Source organism: Eptatretus burgeri, chromosome 1, assembly GCF_056783735.1.
Source record: "Eptatretus burgeri isolate ZD-2024b chromosome 1, Ebu_testis_v1, whole genome shotgun sequence".
NCBI classification, from domain to species: Eukaryota; Metazoa; Chordata; class Myxini; order Myxiniformes; family Myxinidae; genus Eptatretus; species Eptatretus burgeri.
In genome coordinates this window covers 62,652,251-62,676,339 of record NC_140961.1, presented here as the reverse complement: position 1 = coordinate 62,676,339, position 24,089 = coordinate 62,652,251, and the positions used below count along the sequence as shown (strand labels likewise).

General features: G+C 41.4%; 1 protein-coding gene across 2 annotated transcripts in view; it reads right to left on the bottom strand.

Annotated features, from left to right (window-relative positions):
- SRPRA (SRP receptor subunit alpha) overlaps positions 1-24,089 on the bottom strand; it is a 112,314-nt gene that overhangs the window by 18,223 nt on the left and 70,002 nt on the right. The window contains exons 9-13 of one of the 2 annotated variants that reach the window (XM_085885792.1): positions 18,337-18,423; positions 17,868-18,040; positions 10,277-10,490; positions 3,645-3,808; positions 522-620 (exon numbers count right to left, since the gene is read on the bottom strand). In XM_085885792.1, the coding sequence (XP_085741918.1) occupies positions 522-620; positions 3,645-3,808; positions 10,277-10,490; positions 17,868-18,040; positions 18,337-18,423 (737 nt within the window). Of the gene's footprint in view, positions 1-470; positions 621-3,644; positions 3,809-10,276; positions 10,491-17,867; positions 18,041-18,336; positions 18,424-24,089 lie in introns of those variants that run through there. The other variant, XM_085885782.1, reaches the window with a different exon arrangement.

Below are 24,089 nucleotides of genomic sequence, written 5' to 3'. Positions count from 1 at the left end.
GCCTGTTGAGGGCTGTTCATTGCCTATATAAGAGTGTGAAACAGGGTGGAGCAATAATTGGATCATGTACGATATGTTTTTTGGGAGCTGTGGCAGCCTTCCTGCTGGCCCTCCACAAGTTGGCTTCACTTTGATGGGCTCTGGTAAGGAGCTCTGCATGGTTCCATGGTGGTTTTCGGGACTTGAGGCGACATCGCGGATTGTTCAATGAGAAGTCGCTGGGCTGAAATTTTTCTTACAAAATTGGCTATGCCACAACCAACCTTCACTTTAGTAATGCATCTAATCTGGCTGTGCATTCATTGTCCAAAATTTCACAAGACACTGTTATGAAGCACAAGTTGCTTTCACCGTGGAATTTTTGATGGCGGGTTTCAAGTTTGCGTATGCTGTCGCAATACTTACGGCAATATTGTGTACTCAAAGACAGCCTTTCACAGTGGACCAGCAAAAGATGAAACAGCAAAGCATTATTATTATTTTGTTCAAAATTGTGACGAGGATAAAATAATCAAACAAACCTTGTCATCAATGGTATCAAACTTGGTGAGCACAATTCCATCAATCAGCCGGGGTTTTTGCAGTTGAGAATGATCAGCTAGAGACTTGTTGAACTTCACCTGTACAAAAAGCACCAGCACAACCAAAACAAGTGAGAATTGCTTTGCAAAACATGTACCCTACCAGTCCCAATGAATGTTTGAAAGATAAAAATGTGTGTGCGTTGAATGCACGCTCAAGCCGATAACCAAACAAAAATGAAGAAGAAACTCTAACATACAATGTTTGGGTCCATTCAGCAAAATAAATGGAAAAGCAATTTTCATTTACCGATATCCTTTGTAGACTAGAAACCAATAAAGATAACTAGGATAACAAACCGGAGATTAAAATTAGCTTGCTTTAACGCATGCTCGATCTGTGACCAGAACCAGAAGAAGAAACTAACGCACCGTGTTTCGTTCGTTTCGAGGCTTTGCCTATTGCAGATTAAAAGTAACTCCGATGTACATACATGAAGCAAAAACATGCATGTGGTTTATGTGTATGGTATGTAATATGTAATACATCGTGGATATACAACTGGGATCATTCCAATTAGAGTGGGCCATGGACTAACACCCAGGCCTAAGACCCAAGGCCTGCCAATCTGTGCTGCTTCATGCAATGGCAGGGCATGAATTTATTTGGGTGGATTCAGGCCAATTGTCCAGCTAATGGGTGTAAAGCATCAAAGTGGAGTCAGGGCAGCTGAACAGTGACCCATGTATAATATGAGATATTTTTTAAGTCTAAAAAGGGCATAACTGTGTGAAAAATTGATGAAATGCCCTGAAACTCGAACTTGTTCTGCATCTTATCATAACAAAGCCACATACATGGTGTTATATTTGTGGGGGTAGATGGAGGAATCAAATAGTAAATATAGGATTGCATAGAGTAGCATGGCCCATGGACGGGTAGGAGACATCTCAATGAAATTTAAGTAGGGAAAACTGAGAATTTAAGATTGTTACATGTCACCACATGGGGGTGGTGTTGTGTTGACTAGGTAGAGTTTAAGGTTAGTTCTCCCATGATGCAATTGCCCCCTGTGACCTATTCCTACGTTTTTGTATTTACAAGGCCGCCATAAAAGGACCACGATTTACAATAATTACAATAACGGCCGACCTGGCTGCCGAAGGAGTCCGAACACAATCGGCAGGCTAAACCCCGCCCACGATAACGTTAACCAGCAGGCCACACTGGGTCATGAAGTTTGCACACTATATGAGGGGAGGAAGAGAAGAAGAGGAGCACGTCTCAGCTACAACTCGGTAGTATCCCGTTATATGTTCGTGGAAGAAGGCGGCACCATTTGCTGTGAGCGGGCCTTGTACTGAGAGAGGAGCGGTGTAGCAATATCGATCGTGAGAAGAAACTGTATGGTGGTTTGTGGGCTCCTGGCGTTGAAGACCGCTGCACACATTATCTCATGGACGTGGCCACGAGGAGCAACTTGGCACCATTTTGGTGCATTTTCCCGCATGGTAGCTAAGCGGTTCGATGACACCAGGCCCCCAAAAAGGTAATCTCTGCACACAAAGCTGAGTGCCAGCAAAAAGGGAAGAATTTCTTTTATTTTTATCTTTCCCCTTGTCTGTGTTTGTGACTGAGTGGAGATGTCTCAAGTGTCTCAAAATTCAAAGCCCATCTGCATAATCTTTGTATTCAAAGTAAACGATGAAAATGCAGAAAAAAATAAAATAAAATAATTCTACATTTTATTCATTTTTGTTCTCCATATTCTCATAAAGGTTTGTTGAAGATTTGATGACAAAAGCTCAAATGTTTTAAAGCCACGGCCTCGACAGACACACTGAAGCTCAATGGTAAATAAACAAAGATACGGAAGCGATAAAAAAAAATCTTTTTTAATAACGGGGCACCTCAAACTTGATGCCATGCGAATGGCCTGATAAGGATTATTTATAGTTACTATGACTCCACTCTTTCACATTTTGACCCAATTTTAATATTTTCTCCATATTCTCATAATAAAGGTTTGTTAAAAATTTGATGACAAAAGCTGAAATGGCAAAAATGTTATGGCCTGGACAGACAGGCAGAGACAGACAGACAAGACAGACAGACAGAAGCGCTTGCAAAACCCGTCTTCCACTGCGCAGGGGGACGGGCAAATAACCAATTGTTGTAGGAACGATGGACAATGCAACTCATTTATGATGATCCTTTGAAAAGTAGCATCTTATTAGTCATCTAGTTTTGTCTAGTTATGCTGATTTGTGGTGACACTCATGATAAAATTTCTCCAAACATCCCTATCAAGCACTGCTTCTCAAAGCTGACACAAATTGGTTGCTGCCTTTACCCCATCCATCAGGCACATATACAGCCTCCATCTTCCTTTGTACCCAGCTTGGTTGACTTCTCCAGACTTTTGCTTTCTGCATGCATGATTTGTGGAATCTTAAACTGCATATTAAAGGTGAAGTATAATTGGGAAAGTTACCACAAGAAAACTTGTGCACATCTGTTTTGTTACTGGAATAAGGTTTATATGCACATTTTGTTTGATTTTTTATTTATTTATTTCTTAGAGTTTGTCTTAGGGTGATGCCCATTAGTCAAATAATTAATCCCCTGCCTCCCCCTACCAAGCCCTGCAGCAGAGCATATTGGATTTGAACCAGTTATTCTCATAGGTCAAAATGTGAACAGAAAGGAAGACAACCAGATTCCTGCTTGTAAACTTGAAAGAGACAAATTGAGTTTGATGATTTTAACCATTTTGTTCAATTTTACAGTTCGTTCCCAAGAACAGATTTTCTAAAGATGTCAACAAAAAGAGGTCAATGTCAGGTCAATAATTAGCATTTAACCATTTCACCTTGTCAAAACACATGCCACTTTTTATGCACATGCACTTGAAGCAGTTCATAAGAGGCCAAATGCATATCAAGTGGTCACAGAAGGATATTTATTTTATTACTTGAAAAAAAAAACTGAACTTCCTGAAAAGGCAAAGAATAAATCAGCCTTTAAGAACTTTTGGAAGCAGTTGAAAGGGGTTGTGGAGTGGAGAAGTCAAGATTGAGTGAAAGCCAGAAGACAAACAAAGTAAAATAAAGGGTGTTCACCAACTGATCCACAGCTTCGTTGCCAACAAGTGCTTCTCCAACAAACAACACCAGGTCAGGCATGTTGACAGCAATCAGCTTGGCCAATGCGCCCATAAGTGGCCCATTATCCTGCATCCTGCCAGCAGTGTCTACCAGCACTACATCCAGACCCTGTTCACGTGCTGCACACAATAATAAAGCAAATTATTTAATGCAACAAGTAGTCTCATCTTGAAAGACACAGTGCCAGCAAAGTGGCTTGCAGAAGCTAGTGCATGCCCCCCCACCTCCTCCACCTCCAACAGAGTCAAAAGATCATGAGAGAGCTGAAACATGAATCACCCAAAGGCGAACAACTTTAAGAGACATCAACCTACTCTTACACATGAACTACACAAGCACAAGGAAATGCAAAAATCAACACAGTCGAGGGATTTGAGTCTGGGATCTCAGCATCATGTACGATGTGATTGAAAGGGAACACCAAATAGGTGAATGTTAATCATTGTGTAAAGGGCTATTGCAATTGTTACCCTCGCCAGAGGTGAGAGTATTTCATTTGGGGTCATTGGTCTGTGTTTGCTTCTTGCAAAATCGAAGATTTTCCAGCTATATTTGAAAGTCGATTTTGTTACTCTGTCTGTTTGTTTGTCTCTGTCAATCGCCTACAGGTCACAATTTTAAAACGATGTTCACAAAACTTCACCACATGGTAGAGTTTGACATAAGCAAGAAGCCTATTGTTTGAAGCCAAAGGTCATTCGAATTTCGAATTTCTAAAGATCTCAATTTTCATCCGATTGACAAGATATTTGAACAGAATTTTCAAATCAGCTTGCTGAATTCAATCACTAATTATTATTGAGGTCAACATTGGCTGAAAGGTCAAAAACCAAGGACAGATGTCTAAAATCCTCAATTTTCATCCAATTGACTTGAAATTTGAGTATTTATATTTCAGGTCACTAAAATCAACCAGCCAACTGTTGTTGAGGTCAACATAGACCAAAGGATCAACAACATAGGCACAGGGTCAACAACTAAGGTGGTATTTCTAAAATACTCAATATTCATCCCATTGACTTGAAATTTGAAGATCAGTTGCATATCACATCACTGAATTGAATCACCTATTATTTTTGAGGTCAAATCTGTTTTATGGATTTTGCAAGTATCATGATATGCATGATGTCTTTTTCTTGCTTGTTACTTGGCAAATTTTTTTTTTGCCAGGCAAGTTAGTCAAAAGCATTTGTCTGTTTTTCTGGTTGTCACAAGATTTTGGCCACAGTTTTTAAAAATCGTTTTTAATTTTTTGTGTGTAGGTGGCGGGCCAACGATGGCAATGCTAAATTTTGGTGAAGATCCGAATCCAGCTCTGAGAATTTTTTTAAGCGATTCTTCACCATTGAGAGATCGGGCCAAAAACAATACAAAGCACAATATCTCAAAAGGTTAAGGATGGATCCACATGAAACTTGGTGGACAGGTTGGGAGTGCCACGAGGAAGAATTGATTCAATTTTGGTGAAGATCCGAATCTAGATCTGGATCCACAAATTATTTATGTTTTAACTGATTCTTCACCATTGAGAGACCGAGCTAAAAATATCACATGATATCTCAAAAAGTTGGGCAGATTCAGATGAAACTTGGTGGACAGTTTGCGTGTGTGACAAGGACTAATTGTTTCGATTTTGGTGAAGATATGAATCCGAATATGGATTTGAGAATTTTTCAGGCGATTCTTCACCATTGAGAGATGGGGCAAAAACGATATATAGCACAATATCCCAAAAGGTGATGGATGGATTCACACAAAACTTGGTGGAGAGGTTGGGAGTGCTGCTAGGAAGAATTGATTCAATTTTGGTGAAGATCTGAAACTTTTTTTTTGGTAAAGATCCAGATTCAAGCATTTTTCAGGTGATTCTTTATCATTGAAAGATGGGACCAAAGACTATGTGGAGCATGTTATCTCTAAAAGTTGTGGAATACTTGTGATAAAAGGAGGAGGAAAAGTTGGTGAGGTGACAAGAACAAGCCGATTCGATTTTGGCTAAGGTCCAGAATCAGATCCGACCTATCAGTGGCATACAAAATGTAAACTATTCAGCCTGGTGGTGGTACGTTCTCCACAGAGTGCCATTTCATTTTGCCAAGTTGTGACTATGAATTATTTTTCATTTGTTTCTCTCTCTGTTTGTTGGCATAGAACATGTGTTTTTCTCTGCAACCGCTTTTTGGATCGAGACAAAATTTTCAGCATCAGAGTGATTACTCATGTAGAATGTAGAAATGACAATTTTGAGGTCATAGGACACATGGTGTGGCAGCCATGTTGGAAAAAAAGTATGTGATATTATTTTTAATGATGTCAAAGGTGACTTTGTTATAACATCATAAATGCAAACATAGAATGCTACATCCGATCAATATGAAATTTTTTGAGGGACATCGAGGGTAAATTGTAATTGGGTAAAAAATTGATGTCACTGGTCACATGGTTCGGCAGCCTTTAAAAAAATTAAAATGTAACCCTCAAAAATCTTTGAAATGGCTGTACAGATCGAGGCCAAATTTAAACCTATGACTGCATAAAATGAGGAATAAAAGGTTCACACCTATTATATGATTTCATAGACCACATGGTGTGGCAGTCATTTTGGATTTACCCTCAAACCTATAAAAAATCTTTTTCTCCAGAACGGCTGGACAGATTGAGGGGAAACTACACAAATGTTCCCCAAGCCATGGGAATACCAGAGTATCGACGGATAATTGATCGGTCATATGGTCTGGCAGCCATATTGGATTGAGTGAAAATCTTTAAAAAAATTATTTCTCTTGAACAACTTCAATTGATCGCCATGAAACTTCACAATTATGATCTAGCAGTGATAAGGAATATACGTTTTAAATTTCAACATGATCGAATGAATCTTGGATCGGATTTAATAGGCATCGATAGGCAGGATTTAATATCCTGGATAGGCAGCCACAATTTAATTTTTTTGATGAGTTTTTATTTTTTTTTTGGAATAAGGCTCACTTGGCTACACTTGGATAGGTTTGAGGGAAGAGTAGCAGCAGTTGAAATGAGAATCCTATCCAGGTTCCTCCTGATTTCATCTTTGATTTTTGCTTGTTCAGGTTCCTTATGGTGACTCCAATACAGGACTGTACCAATTTGGTCTTCCATTTTATTTGAATTTATTTTTATCACATTCTGAATTCAACTGAATAAAAATAAACGTCATGGGCCAAGGTCAAGTGTCCGATCAAAGTGGGGTTGCATCAAAGAGACGTCTTGGTGTCCGGTCATCACTGTCAGCAGTTATAAAGTGGCAGTTCGAGTTATGTCTGTAATTAATTACGTAACACACCAGTATACAAACACCACACAAAACAAGTCCTGGAAAGGGTCTGCAAACCCCGATTGCTCGTTTTCTTTTTACTTCCGCCACTGAAGTTGGAAGGAGGTTATGCTTTCACACCTGTTTGTCTGTGTGCAGGATATATCAAAAAGTAGTGGATGGATTCAGATAAAATTTGGTGGAGAGGTTGGGTGTGTAACAAGGACAAAATGTCTAGATTTTGGTGAGATTTGGATCTGGAGCCAGCTACTCGAATTTTTGAAGTGATTCTTCACCATTGTGAGATAGGGCCAAAAACAATATATAGTAAGACATATTTAAAAATTGTGGACGGATTCGGTTGAAACTTGGTGGACAGGTTTGGTGCGTGACAATGACAAATTGATTCGATTTTGGTGAAGATCCGAATCTGGATAAGAGAATTCTTTGTTTCTGAAGTGACTTTTCACCTTAGAGAGACAGGGGCCAAAAAATATATCGCATGATATTTCAAAAAAATATTGGGCCCGGTATGTTCTGCTGGATCAGGCAATGCATGGCGGAAGTATGCGCTCTACCGTGTGCCGTTGTAATTTACACATGAATCAGGAGACCCAATTTTAATTTGGGCGGTATGTTTGTTAGATATGCAAAAATAGGACTGCCTGACCTGAAGCTCACCTGGATCAGGAGCAACAGTCACTACACCCCCCACAGACCCTGAATTTATTAATGTCATGAACAAAAACTTTGGTACATCAATGGTGATGAAGGTTGTGGTCAAATTTCATCAAAATTGTGTTTGTAGTTTCAGAGAAGAGAGCAAATAGCTATTTTGGGTGTGTCAAACCCCACCCCGTAGACCTCTTTCATGAGCTCAGATTTTGATGCAGTCAATACATCGGTACATTATGGGTGATCAAGGTTGTGGTCAAGTTTCATCCAAATTGTGTGTGTAGTTTTGGAGAAGAGAGCAAATACCTATTTTAGGGGGGGAGGGAGGTCAAACAAAAATCCCACATAGACACACAAAATGAGCGCAGATTTTGATGCGATCAATACACCTTCGTTAGGCATCAGATATGAAGCTTGTGGCCAAATTGCATCAAAATTGTGTTTGGTTTAAGCGATGATGACCGAAGTGTTTAAGGACTCACTGACTCACTCACCTACGGACATTGCTTGATCACATAAGCTCACCTGACTGAAGTCCAGGTGAGCTAAAAATGGATTTGCTCTCTTTATTCCTTCTCCAAAAATCACTTTTCCTTGCTTCCTGTCAACCCTTGATAAACATCACCTTTGTTTCTTAATTTCAACTTTATTAAGGAAATACTGTAATACTTTAGCCTCCGAAATAGTTTTGCATTAAAAAAAAACCAAACAAACCATACTGTAATACTTTGGCCTCCTCATAACCCAATATTATTCCTCCATGCACATCCAACTATATTGTTGTGAAAATGACTCATAGGTCCAGATTACATAGCATAGTATAGTTATCCCCATAGTAAATGAAAGAGTAGGCATAAGGTAATTGATCATGATATGAGAAATGCCTCGCTTTATGTCAAAACCAGTTTTTCTCAGCTGGATTTACCAAACCTGCTATTTGATCACTGCAGCCACCTGTTATCCACGACGTGGGTTGAATTTTTTTTTAAAAACAATAAAAGGAACGGGGATTTTGGAAAAACAAACAAACCCAAAAACCTCACTTTACTGAGAAAATAGTTTCTACAAGTGGGGTTGTTTTAACCCAGGTGGGGAAAACTGGTCGAGGTCCATTTGTGGCAACCCTGACTACAGAAGTAACAAAAAGGCTGGAACCTGGGCCATTTTTATTTCCTTTTTGCACACGTCAATGCAGGGACTCTTCTTACTCAGCGAACATCGGAGCTTGCTCTCGACATCGATCAGCTTGTTTCTGGCTTCAGTTATGATCACAACTAAGATCGAGAATGCAAGTTCACATCGGTAAGTCACTGAGAACATCACTATGACTTGTGTAACTAAGCGCAGACAGCTAGTGAAACCCCCCCCCCCCAAAAAAAAAACCCCACTTGCGACCCCTTTGGTTTTCACGACCCACCATTTGAAAAACACTGGTCTGGACAGGTGATGTCCACTCTGCCCCAAATGTGTGCATCTGAAAACAAACTCTACGCCATTATTTGATGTTTTACCCTCTGTAATCTCTTTTATGCCCTTTTTGGCACTTGAGAAGGCCACAAAGTAGCAGTTCCATCCACAGCCATATCCACTGCTGAAGTGCCTGGACCATTGGAATGAAAGGGCAGGGAAGGATCACCCAAACTCCAGACTGGGGTTAGAGAGAGGCGCTGTTTCCCACATAAGGTGGGGACTAAAGGCTATAAAGTCGCTTACGCTGGGGCTAGGAGATACCCAGGCACCACGGAACTGAAGACTGCATCGGTCTGCACGGCTGCTGAAGGAAAGCAATTCCCTGACCCAGCCATACCTCTCCTCCTCCTCCTCCTCCTCCTCCTCCTCAAGGGCAGGCTGCAGCTGCTGCAGGGATGTGTCAGACCTGCCAGTTGCGTTAGTTTCAAACTGTGCCACAGGCACAGCTCAGTTATTTGTCTTGTCCGCCTCAATAATCCTCTCGTGGAATGATTGAAGGCCATAAAGTTAAATCAAGTAAGGTTCCCGATCGTTCATTGTTTTGTGGACGTGTATGTCCAACAATGGGCAAGTCGTTTCGTTGGCTGCATCATTTATTGTTATTGCTTCTTTCTTGTATTCCTGTTCCCCATGTGCCATTAAATATTCAATAAACCTGGTCTCAGGATGTAATCCAGCTGAAGTAATCGTTATTGCAATTGGGCAAAAGCCCGTTAAAGGAATGATTTGTTTCGGGCGATCAGCCCAATAACAAGACCGTGTCGTGTGCCTCACTGGCTCTGCTAGGCCAGTGATTAGCAATCAGGAGCACGGCACCGATAGTGCAATGCATCAACTTGCTCGATTCCCCCATTGGCACAGTATTGTGGCAGTGGACACTTGATCCATCTCAGGGCCATTGAACCAGTCAACCTTTGGGGCTGTTGTTGATGTGTCCAACCAGGATTTGCACCAGGACACAGACGACCAGCACAGCTACAACAATATGGATAGCCCCTTACTACATTCAGATTCCCAAAAAATGGCAATAAAACTTTAATTCAAGAACAAGATGGAAGAAATAGCATCAAATGAGAAAGAAGATGACAACTTATAGATTGTGCAGTTTCATTTTCGAGCAACCTTGTACCATCACTTTCTGAAGACCCACCAAAGTTGATAGCTTCCAAGGCGATACCAGCAGCATCTTTTCCATAACCACGCTCATACAGTTGCACCATGTTGCGGCCACCATGTTGGTCTGGGGGGTGTAGTGCACTGAGGCGCCGGGTGTGTGTGCGCAGCTGCTCCACTGCGCCAGCACGAAAAGTGTCACAAGCTGCCACCAGCACGCTAAAATCATTCTCCACCAACCAAAAACAGATCTGTAACCATCAGGGAAGGAATTACCAAAAACACCACAAAGAACAAATCTCACTTGTACTTTTTCTACAATTTCCAAATGCTGCAGATAAAAAAACAGAAAAATCGAAATGGTTACAGAAATAAATTAAAGATAAAGCTTCACCCTATATTACATCATTAGTGCCATGCTTACCAACAATTTTTTTTTATTATAGTCAACAATACAAGACTAAAGTGTAAAACCAAGTGATGGAAAAACAAATTATAGATAGGAGAATCCTTAAGCACCAAATTTATGAGAACCCTAGCATGTGAACTTACTTTTCTGATTGAGTGCTAGCAGAAGGTATTTATTGAGAAGCATTGTTTGTCTGTCATTATAAGGAAAGCTTAAGGCTCTTTTACGTTGCCAGTTCTTGAGAATTGCTTTGTCTCGACATAGTGGGAGATGGAAACCTCACTGTGGCATAATAGGGGACAAAGCACCGAGGAGAAATAGATAGACTTCACTTTGATTCTGAAAAAAGAAGCATCACATTATTTTGAGAAATGTTATAAAATGGGTAATTTTCCCAGTGGAAGATTGTTGTTTGCTGGACCTATGCTCAACCTTTGATCTTCAGTGGCATAGTCTCAATACACAAAGCAGAATAAAACATTTATAAACTACAGGGTGCCCCACAGAAAACCAGGAAATTTGGTACAGTTATTTAAAACAAAACAAAAGCAAACTTAGATGTAGTGCAAAACAAAGATACACTTTATTTTCAAACAAAACAAAAGCAAACTTAGATGTAGTGTAAAACAAAGATATACTATATTTATATGTTTGTTTATTGATATGGTAAAATATGGTAAAATAAATCTCAAAATCTCAAATTTCCTGGTTTTCTGTGGGGCACCCTGTAGAAGGACACTCGGTAGAGAGCATACCTCCGCCACGTAATACCTGATCCACGAGAACATATCGGGCCCAATACATTTTTGAAATATCATGCTATACGGTACCATATCGTTTTTGGCCCTATCTCTCAATGGTGAAGAATCACTTAAAAAATTATCAGATCCGGATCCAGATGTTCACCAAAATTGAATCAATTCTTCCTCGACAAACACCCACCATGTCCATCCACAACTTTTTGAGATATCGTGCGATGTATCATTTTTGGCTGCATCTCTCAATGGTGAAGAATCACTTTAAAAATTCTAGTAGTCTGATCCGGAAGCGGATCTTCACCAAAATCTAATCAGTTCATCCTTGTCACACACCAAACCTGTCCACAAAATTTCATCCGGATCCATCGACAACTTTTTGAGATATCCGATACACAATCAGACAGACAGAAAGGGGGGAAACAACCTCCTTCACCTTTGGTCACAGAGATAATTAAATTGAATTACATATGGTGCTGGAGTAGTACAAATTTTCATGACATTAAATTTTCATGCTGAGCGTCATGAACACGTTTTTGTGCATTTTTAATTTCACAAAGCAGGCACAAGAAACACGGCAATCTCATCTAACCATGTGAAATCCCAGCGAACGTCAACATATGGAGAAAATAACTTAAAGTGCAACCAGAACTGAAGAAAAACAGGCATCAAAACATACTTTCTTATAATCCAAGGTTTACGAACCTGGTGTAAATTATCCAGAACCAATGTAGCACTGTAAGGAACAAATGATATAAGGACTGTAATATAATATATGACGGGAAAGTATAGTGAAGCACATCAAATCAGTAGTTCATTGGTAAGCCTGGTGTTGGCTCAGTGGTTAAGGTGGCAGCTTTGGATACTAGGGTCCTGAGTTCAAGCCCCGTCAGCCGCTGAATTAATACACCATGGGGTTGACTCAGCCTGTCATCCTTCCGAGGTCGGTGAAATGAGTAACAGTTCCAGTGTGTGTACTGGTAGAGGGGCACTGCATCAGTGACACAGTCGCGCTTCAAGAAATGATAGCTACCCTGGCAGCTAAGATGCCATATGACCACCACAGTAGTTCATTGAATGCAGAGATTAGTAAATTAATGGTTTCCTGGAGCATTGGATATTTTATCAATTGCAATCTCCAGCCTCAGTATCATTGTCTTCACAGGCAGGTACGGAACTTTAGCCCATTCCAGCTTTCAATATTTCCTCATTAGTTGCACGGACAGATGGTGCATCAAGCGCTGCTTTAACAAAGCTTGCAGATTTCGGGAAACATTGAAGTTCATTCGCTCTTGAAATTGGCTTCAACATAGGAGGTACATTTTACGTTGAATAGTGGACACTGAAGATTACAGTACTGTAGTTCTGACCTATGTAGACCTACACCTCACGTGATGGTCAAGCACGATGCGTACTATGCAGTATGGCGAGACTGGCAATAGTATGGATATGGCACGAGCATTCTTTGTCAGATCAGGTACTGTAATATCACTAAAAAAAATATTTTTTAATGTAAATATATCGGTGTGTTGTTAAATTTATGCTTCTCCGTTGTAGCACAAAATCATGCCCATTGGGTAAAATAAGTTAATTCCACATTTCTTCAGGAATGGCATGCACCTTGTATCTGCCACCATTATTTGCATTTACTTAGGTCCCTGGTGGGTGAAAATTCTTGTAATTTTACTTGATAGGCTTGAATAGAAAAGCTTTGATGTTTGGGTATTGCCCAGCTTGGAGACAGTAGTTGTCAGGAGTGTGATAACATTATGATGTGTTGTCATCTCAAACATAATGTTGTGCCTGGCAGCAATTCAATGCGACAGTATTTGACTTTCCTCGCTTCTATGATGGAAAAACAATTCTGTTATTTTGCAAAAAAACAAGCAAGCAGAATAATCTAGAGTAATTTTGTGTGAAACATATTTGTCAAAGCACGATTCATTTCTGCTAGCAGCTTCATGGGGAAATTTTATGAGGTATTATGGAATATTAGTAGTGTAGTACATAGTAGAACAGTGGTTTTCAAACTTTTTTTTAGTGGCGACCCAATTTCAGAACCTCTCCACATCGCGCGACCCAAAAGATTCAAAACCCAATTCATAATATACAAGATAAGATTTCATATGACAACAACATTTACACTTTACTGTATTCACCATCGTCATGTTTTCAGAGACGAGTAAACGGAGAATAGCCGACAGTATCCAAATAGTACAGTTTAATGTTTCAGAAGTTTAGTCCAAATGACATTTAGATATATCAGTGAGAAGGATGAGCCTGCGTTTCAGAAACCAACTTCTCTATTCGTGGAGAAGTAGATGACAATGCCAGGATCATATCATGCTCCATTTCTAGGCAATTTCTGTACTTTGTTTTAATCACCACCATGGTGGAGAACGACTGCTCACAAAAGTATGATGAAGGATATGGCATGAGAACCTAATGGCGCGCCGTGACAGGGTCGGGTACGGCGGCAGCATTTTGCACCAGAATGTCGACAACAAATTCGTCCGCGCAAAAGCCTGCGCTCCTGAATCCTGCTGGAGCTGTGCAAGCTCTTCCTGTGCTGTATCATCTTCATCAGCAATCGAGTCCAGTGGAGCCGAGAAAGAGTCCTGAACCACAGAAAAGGAATGCACATCCAGCTCAGGGAAATAGTGCCCGAACTGTTCAATGGGCGACCGAAGGCGACTAACTATCTCCCCAGAAAGACTGTCAAGCTCAGTATCATCATACTGGCAGGTCGTTAGATGCTTCACCAGACGGAGGAAAAGGCTGAAGCACTTAACAGCTGTTTTGTATGCCAGTAATTTTAGAGTCACCAGAAATCCGCTCATTTTGTCGTGAAAAATCATGAGGTTGGCGTCTTTGCCTTGGAGGGAGCGGTTGAGGACATCGAGTTGTTCAAAGATGTCAACGAGATAGCACAGTTCTGACAGCCAAGAGTCCAACGCAAGCAACGCTACCCATGCCGTTTTCCCTTGTGTGCGTAGGAACTCCTTCAGTTCATCTTTGAGCTCGTAAACGCGCAGAAGAAGGTTTCCTCAAGATAACCATCTGACTTGAGTGTAGAATAGTAAATTCTTATGGTCGGCGTCCATCTCCTGACAGAATAGTCTGAATAACCTAGTGTTGAGGGTGCTCGATTTGATGCGATTCACCATTTTTACGAATTCTGAGAGCACGCTCTGCAAGGTTTCTGGCAAAGCACGAGAGGCGAGCGCTTCTCGGTGAATCATGCAGTGTCCAGATCAGTGTCCAGTGTCCAGACCATGATCTGGACTCAGAAGTCCAGATCATGGTCACGATAAAACTGCTCCACCTTCCCAAAAATGTCCTCGCCTTTGGTGGTGGCCTTCAATGGTTTGATGAGCAGAGGCCCTTCGACAAAGTTATCAGCCTTGATGAAGCGGACCCAGAGGATGAGTTGCGCCTACGATGCAATATCAGTGGACTCGTCCAACAGTATGGCGTGCCACGGCGATTCCTTGATCTTCTGTACGACCTGAGCCGTTACGTCCAGACTCATATCTTCAATTCTGCATTGGATGGTGTTGTCAGAGAGGGGTATAACTGCCAGTTTCTTCGCCGCTTCCTCCCCAACCATCAGAGATACCATGTCCTTTGCACATGGCAGCACGAGTTCTTCCGCAATGGAGTGAGGCTTTTTAGTCTTGGCAACATGGAGCGACACTCAATACGAGGCCTCTAATGCCCGAGAATTGGTCTGATGGCATGTACCCTCTCTGTCAAGTCGCGTATTCTTGAGTGCAAGAAGTTTCCTCTCAAAGAACGCTCTCTTCTTATCCTGATAAGGCGCATGTTTTGTATTCAAATGCCTCTGCAACTTAATTTGTTTCATAAACTCCGTAGAAAGCACTTCGAAGCAACTCACACGCTGAGGCCTCTGTGCCCCACTTTCATCCACCACGTAGTAAAATCCAAGGTCCAGAAATTTATCCTGGTAAGAACGTTCGAGATTTGCTGGTGGCCGGTGCTGCCATCACAAATACGGTCTCGAGTCATACGTGGAGACGTGAATGATAGAGTCTGAGTCTGAGAGGCCGTGGATCAAACCACTAATTTCCCGCCAAAATGAACCGCCCTTCAGCGAGCCCGCATATCGGCTGGATCCCATTCCAAACGTCATGTTGCACCGGTTCCCATACTTTGAACGAACCGTTTTTTTTTCATCCCGTAAAAGCGTACACCAATCGAAAATATAAAAAAAGTATATATATATATATATTTTTGCTGCAAGCAGACACCAGCGACACCACAAAATTTGCTCGGCAACTCCACTTGGGGTCGCGTCCCCGGGTTTGAAAGACCAAGTAGTAGAAAATCATGCAAATTATGATACAAGCACCAAATTTGGCATTTCTGTTCTGCAGGGCTTTCTGATCAAATCTGCCAAACTGGCAATTTGAAAATCCAAATTTTGAAAAATTTGAAAAAAAAAATACTTCAAAAATATTTGAAGTCACAGTTGGCTGAAATTCTTGAAGTGCAAGTGAACATCCCAGACAGAGAACCAAGGGGAGATGCAGGCATCATTGATGGCTCAGCACTTATCAATGCCCTACTTCCACACTTCAAAGATATTTGATGACTATGCTAAAGAAGACATCATCCCAAAGGTGGAATCCTATGGTGCCAGGTACGAGAGGGTGGACGTAGTGTTTGATGTGTACAAGAAGTCAAGTCTGAAGTCCGAGGCAAGGTCGAAAAGGGGGCAAGGAATCATAAGAAGAGTGACAGGAACCAGTAAGACCCCAAGTAACTGGAGAAGCCTTTCTTCGAGATGACAGCACCAAGACTGAGCTGTTTCACTTCCTTGCGGAAAAGATGTGTGAAGCACAGACGACAAGCACAGTCATCGTCACAAAAGGAGAAGATGCCATTAGCAACACAAGGAAGTCACTGGATGCTGTGTCTCCATGTTGTTATGAAGAAGCTGACACTCTAATATTTGTACACGCCAGGGATGCAACGACGGATGGTGGCAAGTCCATTATCATTAAGGCTAATGACATGGACGTACTAGTCATAGCAATATCTGTACTGCCATCCTTACAGGAACTAGGTCTTGAGAACATGTGGAATGCCTTTGGCCAAGGAGCCAAGGCACGATGGATTCCAGTCCATGAGGTAGTTTCTGCAATAGGGCCTGAGAAAGCTCGAGGGATCCTAAAGCTAAAGCATACTTCCATGCATTCACTGGATGTGACGTCGTGTCTGCCTTCCGCGGTAAAGGGAAGAAAACTGCATGGCAGACTTGGAACGTCTTTGATGACGTTTCTGAAACATTCACCAATCTCAGCCAGCATCCAACATTGATTCGTGATCTTGACTTTTTTGAAAAAAAATTTTTTTTTTTTAATTTTTCAAAATTTGGATTTTCAAATGGCCAATCAGGCAGATTTGATTAGAATCCCTGGAGAACAAATGTGCCAAATTTGATGCTTGTATCATCATTTGCACGATTCCTCTCAAAATTGCTGTTATCTGCCACACTAAAGAGGACTTTTTGGGATTGCTTTACAAAAACAGAATAAAATGCAATTCCGTAGACTGCTGCAGCTACATAATCAAAGATGCTCCACGGACAAGACGTTAAAAAATAATTACATGTGGAGAAGGAATGTTTGTGTTATATTAAGAATATATTGGACTTAAAGGACTGCACAAAGTTTTAGTGAACTAATTAGCATATCATTCAAAGGGAGAGCTATTGTAATTGGTGTGTGTTGTTGGTTGCTATCTCCATGTGTGGGTTTCAGAAGGTGTAACAGAGCCCTCCCAGGTCTCGAAGTATCTGGTGTGTGTGTGTGTGTGTGTGTGTGTGTGTGTGTGTGTGTGTGTGTGTGTGTGTGTGTGTGTGTGTGTGTGTGTGTGTGTGTGTGTGTGTGTGTGTGTGTGTGTGTGTGTGTGTGTGTGTGTTTGTGTGTGCGCGAGAGACAGAGAGATCTGCATTTGCATGTTTCAAGAGGTGGAATGGAGGAAAGGACTCGAAGTATGCACGTCCGCTTAGTGGCTTATTGTGTGTACGGGGTCACCTTGAAGAATAGAGGTGAGACTGCAGTGTCAAATTCTGCATCTTATTGTCAATTTGTATTCAGAAAGCAGAAACTGCATTTACAAATAACTTTTTATGTCATTGCTATATTATCTAAAACCATGCGTCTTCAATGTGAAGTTGTAGTGGAAAAAAAACCAAAAACATTTGTCTCTGAGAAAAAGTTAATGGTCTAACTTTTATCCTTGCTCATCAGAAGTCTCTGCCTCATATGAAAACTATTCCCTACCTTTATTAAGCCACACCACCGCAAAATATTCAAAACAGCACAATGAACGAGTATTAACTTTCATAGAACATTTCAATGTAAGTGGACCATCAAGTGAACTTAATCATAATAGAACAGGAGTTCATTAATGGTTTCTTCGGCAGCAGGACAAACCTTAGCCAAATTGGTAGATTTTCCAACTCCATTGACGCCACAGAATGTGATGACAAATGGTCGGCATTGCTTCTGTGCTTCCATGACATCACGGAGAATGTCCACTCGACGCTTTGGCTGCAGGATCTGTACGAGGGAGTCCTGGAGTGCTTGCTTTACAGTCGATGAAACAGCTGGAGATGTAAGAGGCAAGGTAAAGATGGCAGAAAGCTGGAAAAAATCAATAATAAAGCTTCCTACAAAACTCAATAAATCAATAGAATGAGGACTGCAGCAGCTGACTTGCAGGCACTTAAAAGTTAATTTAAGATCTCAGGGAGTATTACATGGTCAAAATGTTGAAAAAAAACAAACAGGTGATTAAACAAGGACAATCAATTAATTGAGAATAAGTCTTTTTCATTTTTTGGGGAAGATTGGGAGAGGGTTGAACAACTATTAAATAATGGCAGTGAAACTTTAGACTTACTGCTAAAGGTTCCAAGGACTTTTCCCTCCAGCTTCACAGCCACAGAATCACACAGCTGGGAAGAAATTTCAGCTGCAACATTTTTGGCTGCAAGTATGGAAGAACACAAATAAAAGCATTCGTTTTTCACCTCAACGAGATTAAATATATATATATATATATATATATATATATATATATATATATATATATATATATATATATATATATATATATATACATATATATACATATATATACATATATATATATATATATATATATATATATATATATATATATATATATATATATATATATATATATATATATATATATATATATATATATATATATATATATATATATATATATATATATATAGTTACGAATTTGGGAATTCAATTGCACACAACATACAGGTTCCTTGAGTCAGCTATGTCGATAAGTGCTTGTTCCCTATATAGCTCACCTTTCATTGTTTAAATGTTCAGAAATCGATTAGATGTGCTGCGGATCGATTTAATAGTTAGGGAACGAACAATGGAGACATCCCTCCCCCTCTTCTGCGAAGAGGAAGAACCGTGCTGGCCCGTGACTCATGATGTCAACAACTCCCTCCCACCCGTGGTTGAGCGGGGGAATGGATCACGAGGGCATGAGTCATGCTGGGCTTGGAGGAGGGGGGGTGGGCGGATAACGATAAGAGGAGATCTTTTTCTTTTGTTCAGGGGCAGAGTTGGAAGGGCAGAGTTGGAGAAGGGAGTAGAGAGTAGTCGGTCAGCAGACCGTCGGGTCCTGCTTGGCTTGCGTGAGAGTTGAGGCCTGCAGAAGCTTTTTGGTTCGTCTGGCTCAATGAGCTTCGGCTGAGGCCTGGCTCGGGAGGAGGCTTTTTGCTTTGACGGTTACGTGAGCTTCGGCTTCTGCTTGGCTCGGGAGAGCTTTTTGCTTCAAGCTGCTTTGTTTGCAAGAAGGTTAAGCCGGTCGCTCGGCTCGAGCTGCGAGTGGTAGCTTCTTTTCTTGGTTCGTGGAGCACTTTGTTCTCCATTTTGGTTCCCGGCTTTGTGCGACTCATCGACCTCTTTGTGGAGGTGGTTCCTCGGGGAAGCGATGCATCGACGGGAAGGTTCGGCGCCTCGTTTCACCAGCACGTGTTGAGAAGCGCGGGAGGTGGTTCCTCGGGGAAGCGACGCATCGACGGGAAAGATCGGCGCCTCGTCTCACCAGCACGTGTTGAGAAGCGCGGGGAGGATTCGCTGGAGCTCGGGAAGGATCGCGGCTCACGGCGATTGGGTCCAGCTCGCTCTAGCTGGAGCCCGGGTCCGGACAACTTGAAGACCACATGAAGTGGAGAGGTTCGAGATAGGCTCTGGGTTTCAGCTCACCTGTCCTCCGAGCTGGTGCTCGTTATTAAAGGCCTCTGCCACCATTTCTTGGGTGTGTGTGTGTGTGCGTACGTGTGTCCGTGGGCCCGTCTAATAAGTAGGAACTGCTGTTAAGTGCAAGTGACTATACATAATAAGTAGACGGTTGTAGTAATTTTGTCATGCTTTTGTTGCTTGAATAATTGCATACGTGTTTTGCCTTGTTTAATTGCATACGTGCTTTATTATAATAAATGTCCTTGTGTGAATGTAAACCTGTTCGTTGCGCCCATTCCCTCATTGAACTGCCCCATCTTGCACTCAGAATATAGTTGGTTTTTAAATAGCCGGTAAAGTGATCGGGTCCAACGGGACTGCGCGATAATACCCTGCTCGGTTATCTCAAAAGGAAGCGAGCTGCTTAAGAGGCTCGTTTCCAAGCGGTCCCGTTGAGGTACAATCTCTCGGTAACCTTCCTGCGTGAATAATTAGGTAAATCGAAGATTTGGCGAACGGACCCTGTAGCGCGTGGATAGAGTGTGGACAAGCTTGTGGTGGGATTAAAAACCCACCCGTGACTGGTTTATGGCGTTGTTCCAGAAAGTCACGACTGGATTGTCCGTTCGGTGGGCGAAGCGACCGCTATTGGTTAGACGCGGTCGTTCACACGCCTGACGGGTGGAATCTACAACAATATATATATATATATATATATATATATATATATATATATATATATATATATATATATATATAGTCACTGTAAAACCGGTGTATGCCCTGGTTAGAATATGTGTACCATATCCCTGTGTGTCGTAAGAGGCCACCAGGGTTACGTCAGGAAGGGCATCCGGCGTAAAAACCTATGCCAAATCATTATGCGGACAACAAAACGAATTTCCATACCGGATCGGTCGAGGCCCGGGTTACCAACGACCGCCACCGGTACCGGTGGTCAGCAGGGTACCAGTGGAAATTGTGCTACTGCTGTGCGAAGGAGGAGAAGGAGATGGGAAAGGCGAGTCCGGAGGCAGTGGTAGAGGGGGCATGGATACGGTGAGGGCGGACATGCGGGTGGTTGGAGTGTCAATGGAAGATGTGGAGGATAGAGCGAAATTGAGATGGTTGATCCGCTGTGGCGACCCCTAACGGGAGCTAGCCGAAAGAAGAAGAAGATATAGTCACTGTAAAAGCTGAAAAAAATTCCCTCAAAGGAGGATCAACATAAAAGATTTTAATGAAGGATTGTTGTCATGTATTAAATGTTGATGAACAAAGTAGAAATGTAATAAATACATATTCTCAATTGAATCATTGGAAATTCCAATTAATTAACTGAAAAAGTGTGCAAGTATAAAATTTATGAAACATTTAAATTCAGAGGAAAATTTAACATGAAAACATTTCCAAAAAAGAAAAAGAAGAAAACTATAAATTGTGCTCAAAGTTGATAGAGGACATTTGATACAGTCAGCATAACGAAGAGGATGGGTAAATATTGAGCTCAGCAATTTTATATTCATTAATTCATCTGCAGCCTGTGGCTGGTTGGCTGCAAATTTTTTCTGGGGGCATGGCTGTGCCACTGATGCAATGCCCCTATTGTCTGGTACTTATTTTGCTGAACTCAGAAGGATGACAGGCTGAGTCAACTCTACCTGGTGTTAATTCAACGTCCCGACAGGGGCTTTAACTCAAGATGCTAGGATCTTAAGCCAAGTACATTATCCCTTAAGGCACCACCAGGCCGAGCTCAGCGATGATCTGCAAAGATGATTTTGCATTTCATGGGACAAATATGCTAATCAAAATCATCAGCTCAATATGCTGCAAAGAAAATGACTTGGGGATTAATTAGTTATTTCTTAATCGATGTTAAAATTAGACATGTTTCAGCACCACACTGAGCAGGTGCCAGAATCATATGTATTGAGAAGTGTCACCCTCAGCGGTGTCAGTCTTCTTCTCCCTTTATCCCTCTGTCTTGAATGTCCTTTCATATTTTCATCGTATGCCAACTTGTGTGGGACGGAGGTCCTGTGAGTGCTGCATCTTTTGGAAGTAGGACATGGGGCACTTGACTTCAGGGCTGAGAGTATTTGAGCGATTGGAGAAAGAAACACAGAGAGTGGGGAGGAATGGCCACAATGGGAAAATGCAGTGCAAGGGGCTTGGAGAACGTAAGCCATTCTTAATAAACCACCACCCTGCATGGCTTACTGCACATGTGAGTGACGTCGCCTCCATGTTCATGTATTCTGGCAGTTTATCTCCAGTGGTCTTGGGTTAAGTTAGGGAGACCAGGCACCACTGCAATATCTCAGGAGTTCTCCAGGTTAAAGGATGAGTAAGAGGAATGGAAGTTTAATTTTTAACTTGCTGAAAACTTTCATTTAAATAAAGTTGAACAGATTTTCATAGGAGGATAAAGTTGACCGAGTCATCAATCTGCCATTTTTGGCATATAGTTACTGCCGGCACCTTGGTCAAATCTCAAATTCCTGAGACTTCGTAATATTTCGGCCAAACAGCTGGTTCGTGGATGGATGCATCTGGGTAAAAACAAAACAAACAAAAAAAATTACCCCCGGTTGGGGATGACGGTCATCTCTGAAGCTCTGTAGATGTGGATCTCTGATCGGCTTAGAATGGCTTCGATGTCGTCTTGTCTTTTGGTTCAACGTACAGACGAAAGCCCAGGAGTAAAAAGGATAGAAAACCTCAGAAATCAAACTACATTTCTGAGTTATCCAGAGATAGCTTTTGAAAATGGTTGATTTGGAACATTTATGATCAATGTGTCTTCAAAAGGATAGAAACCGGACCTCAGAAATCAAACCGCATTTCTGAGTCATAAATGGCAGATGATATTTTGACAATGGACGATTTCACAAGTTTACAGCATCGGTGACCTTGACCTTCAATTAGGTCTAAAGTCATACCGTCGTGCATCACTCATCGACCCCGACCTACATACCAAGTTTCATCAAGATCGGGCGAATTTTTTTTGACTATCATATCGACGATTTTTCCAACTTTGAAGACACGTGACTCGATAACCAGGACGAATAAAAAAACCGGCCTGACCAAATTTAGATATTATTCCATATTATCAGAATCCGAAGGAATTTCGAAGATCGGTTCACAAATGGTGGAGGAGATAGATTTTGAAAATGGACAATTTCGCAACTTTGAAGTGGCCTTGACCTTGACTTTCAATTGTGTCAAAAGTCATACCGTCGTGCATCACTCAGACATCGATCCACATACCAAATATCAAGGAAATCGGAAGAAAAAAAATGGGGACATACATACGGACGGACATCGAGACTGGTTTTATTAGGTCATCTCTAACGAGATGACCTAAAAACGATGCATGGCTGACCCATCAAGGTGGAAATAATTGGGAACAATAAATGTGGTAGTTGTAGTTGTCGTAGTAGTTGCAGCAGCAACAACAGCTGCAGCAGCCTTCTATTCATGTCTTCCTTTTCAGAAACGGATATCTTAGTTCTTCCTCAAGCCACTCGTCATTTCTTGAGGCATTTGTGAATCTGAGGTCTTTGCATTTTGCATTCTGGCCAGTCAAGATATTGTTATAGAAATTACATCACTAATTGGGATTGAGGAGAGTGAAAAGGATTCCAACTAAAATAGATGTTAAATTACAACAGCACTCGGTGGAGTGCACACCTCCACCAGGCTGAACGGTTTACGTTTTATATCGCACCGATAGGCCGGAGCAGTATCCGGACGTAAACCAAAATATAATCGGCTTATTCTTGTCACCTAACCAACTCTCATCCAACCAAGGAATGTCATAACTCATCCACGACGTTTTGAAATATCATGCTATACATAGTTTTTGTCCCCATCTCTCAATGGTGAAAAAACACTTGAAAAATTCTCGCATCCGGATCTTCAACAAAATTGAATCAGTTTGTCTTCGTCACGCTCCCAACCTGTCCACAAAATTAAATCCAAATCCGTCCACAACTTTTTGAGATATCCTGCACAAAAACAAACAAACAGAAAGGGGTGAAAACAACCTCCGACACCTTCGGTGGTAGAGGTAAATATCACGTCATGCAGTACTAAATCGTTTTAGGCCCTCTCAATGGTGAAGAATCTCTAAAAAAATTAGAGTATCCAGATCCAGATTCAGATCTTCACCAAAAGTATAGGTTGCTGTTCTTGGCCGGTCACTTACACAAACAAAATCTTTTTTCAGAATGATTGCTTGAAAACTGTGGCCAAAAATCATGTGACAATCAGACAGACAGACAGACGAATGTGACAGACCAATATACTTGGCGAAATTTTTTTTTCACAAAGTAACAAACAAACAAAAAAAACAGACAGTGGTGAAAAAAATTACCTCCTTCCACCTTTGGTGGCAGAGGTAACAAG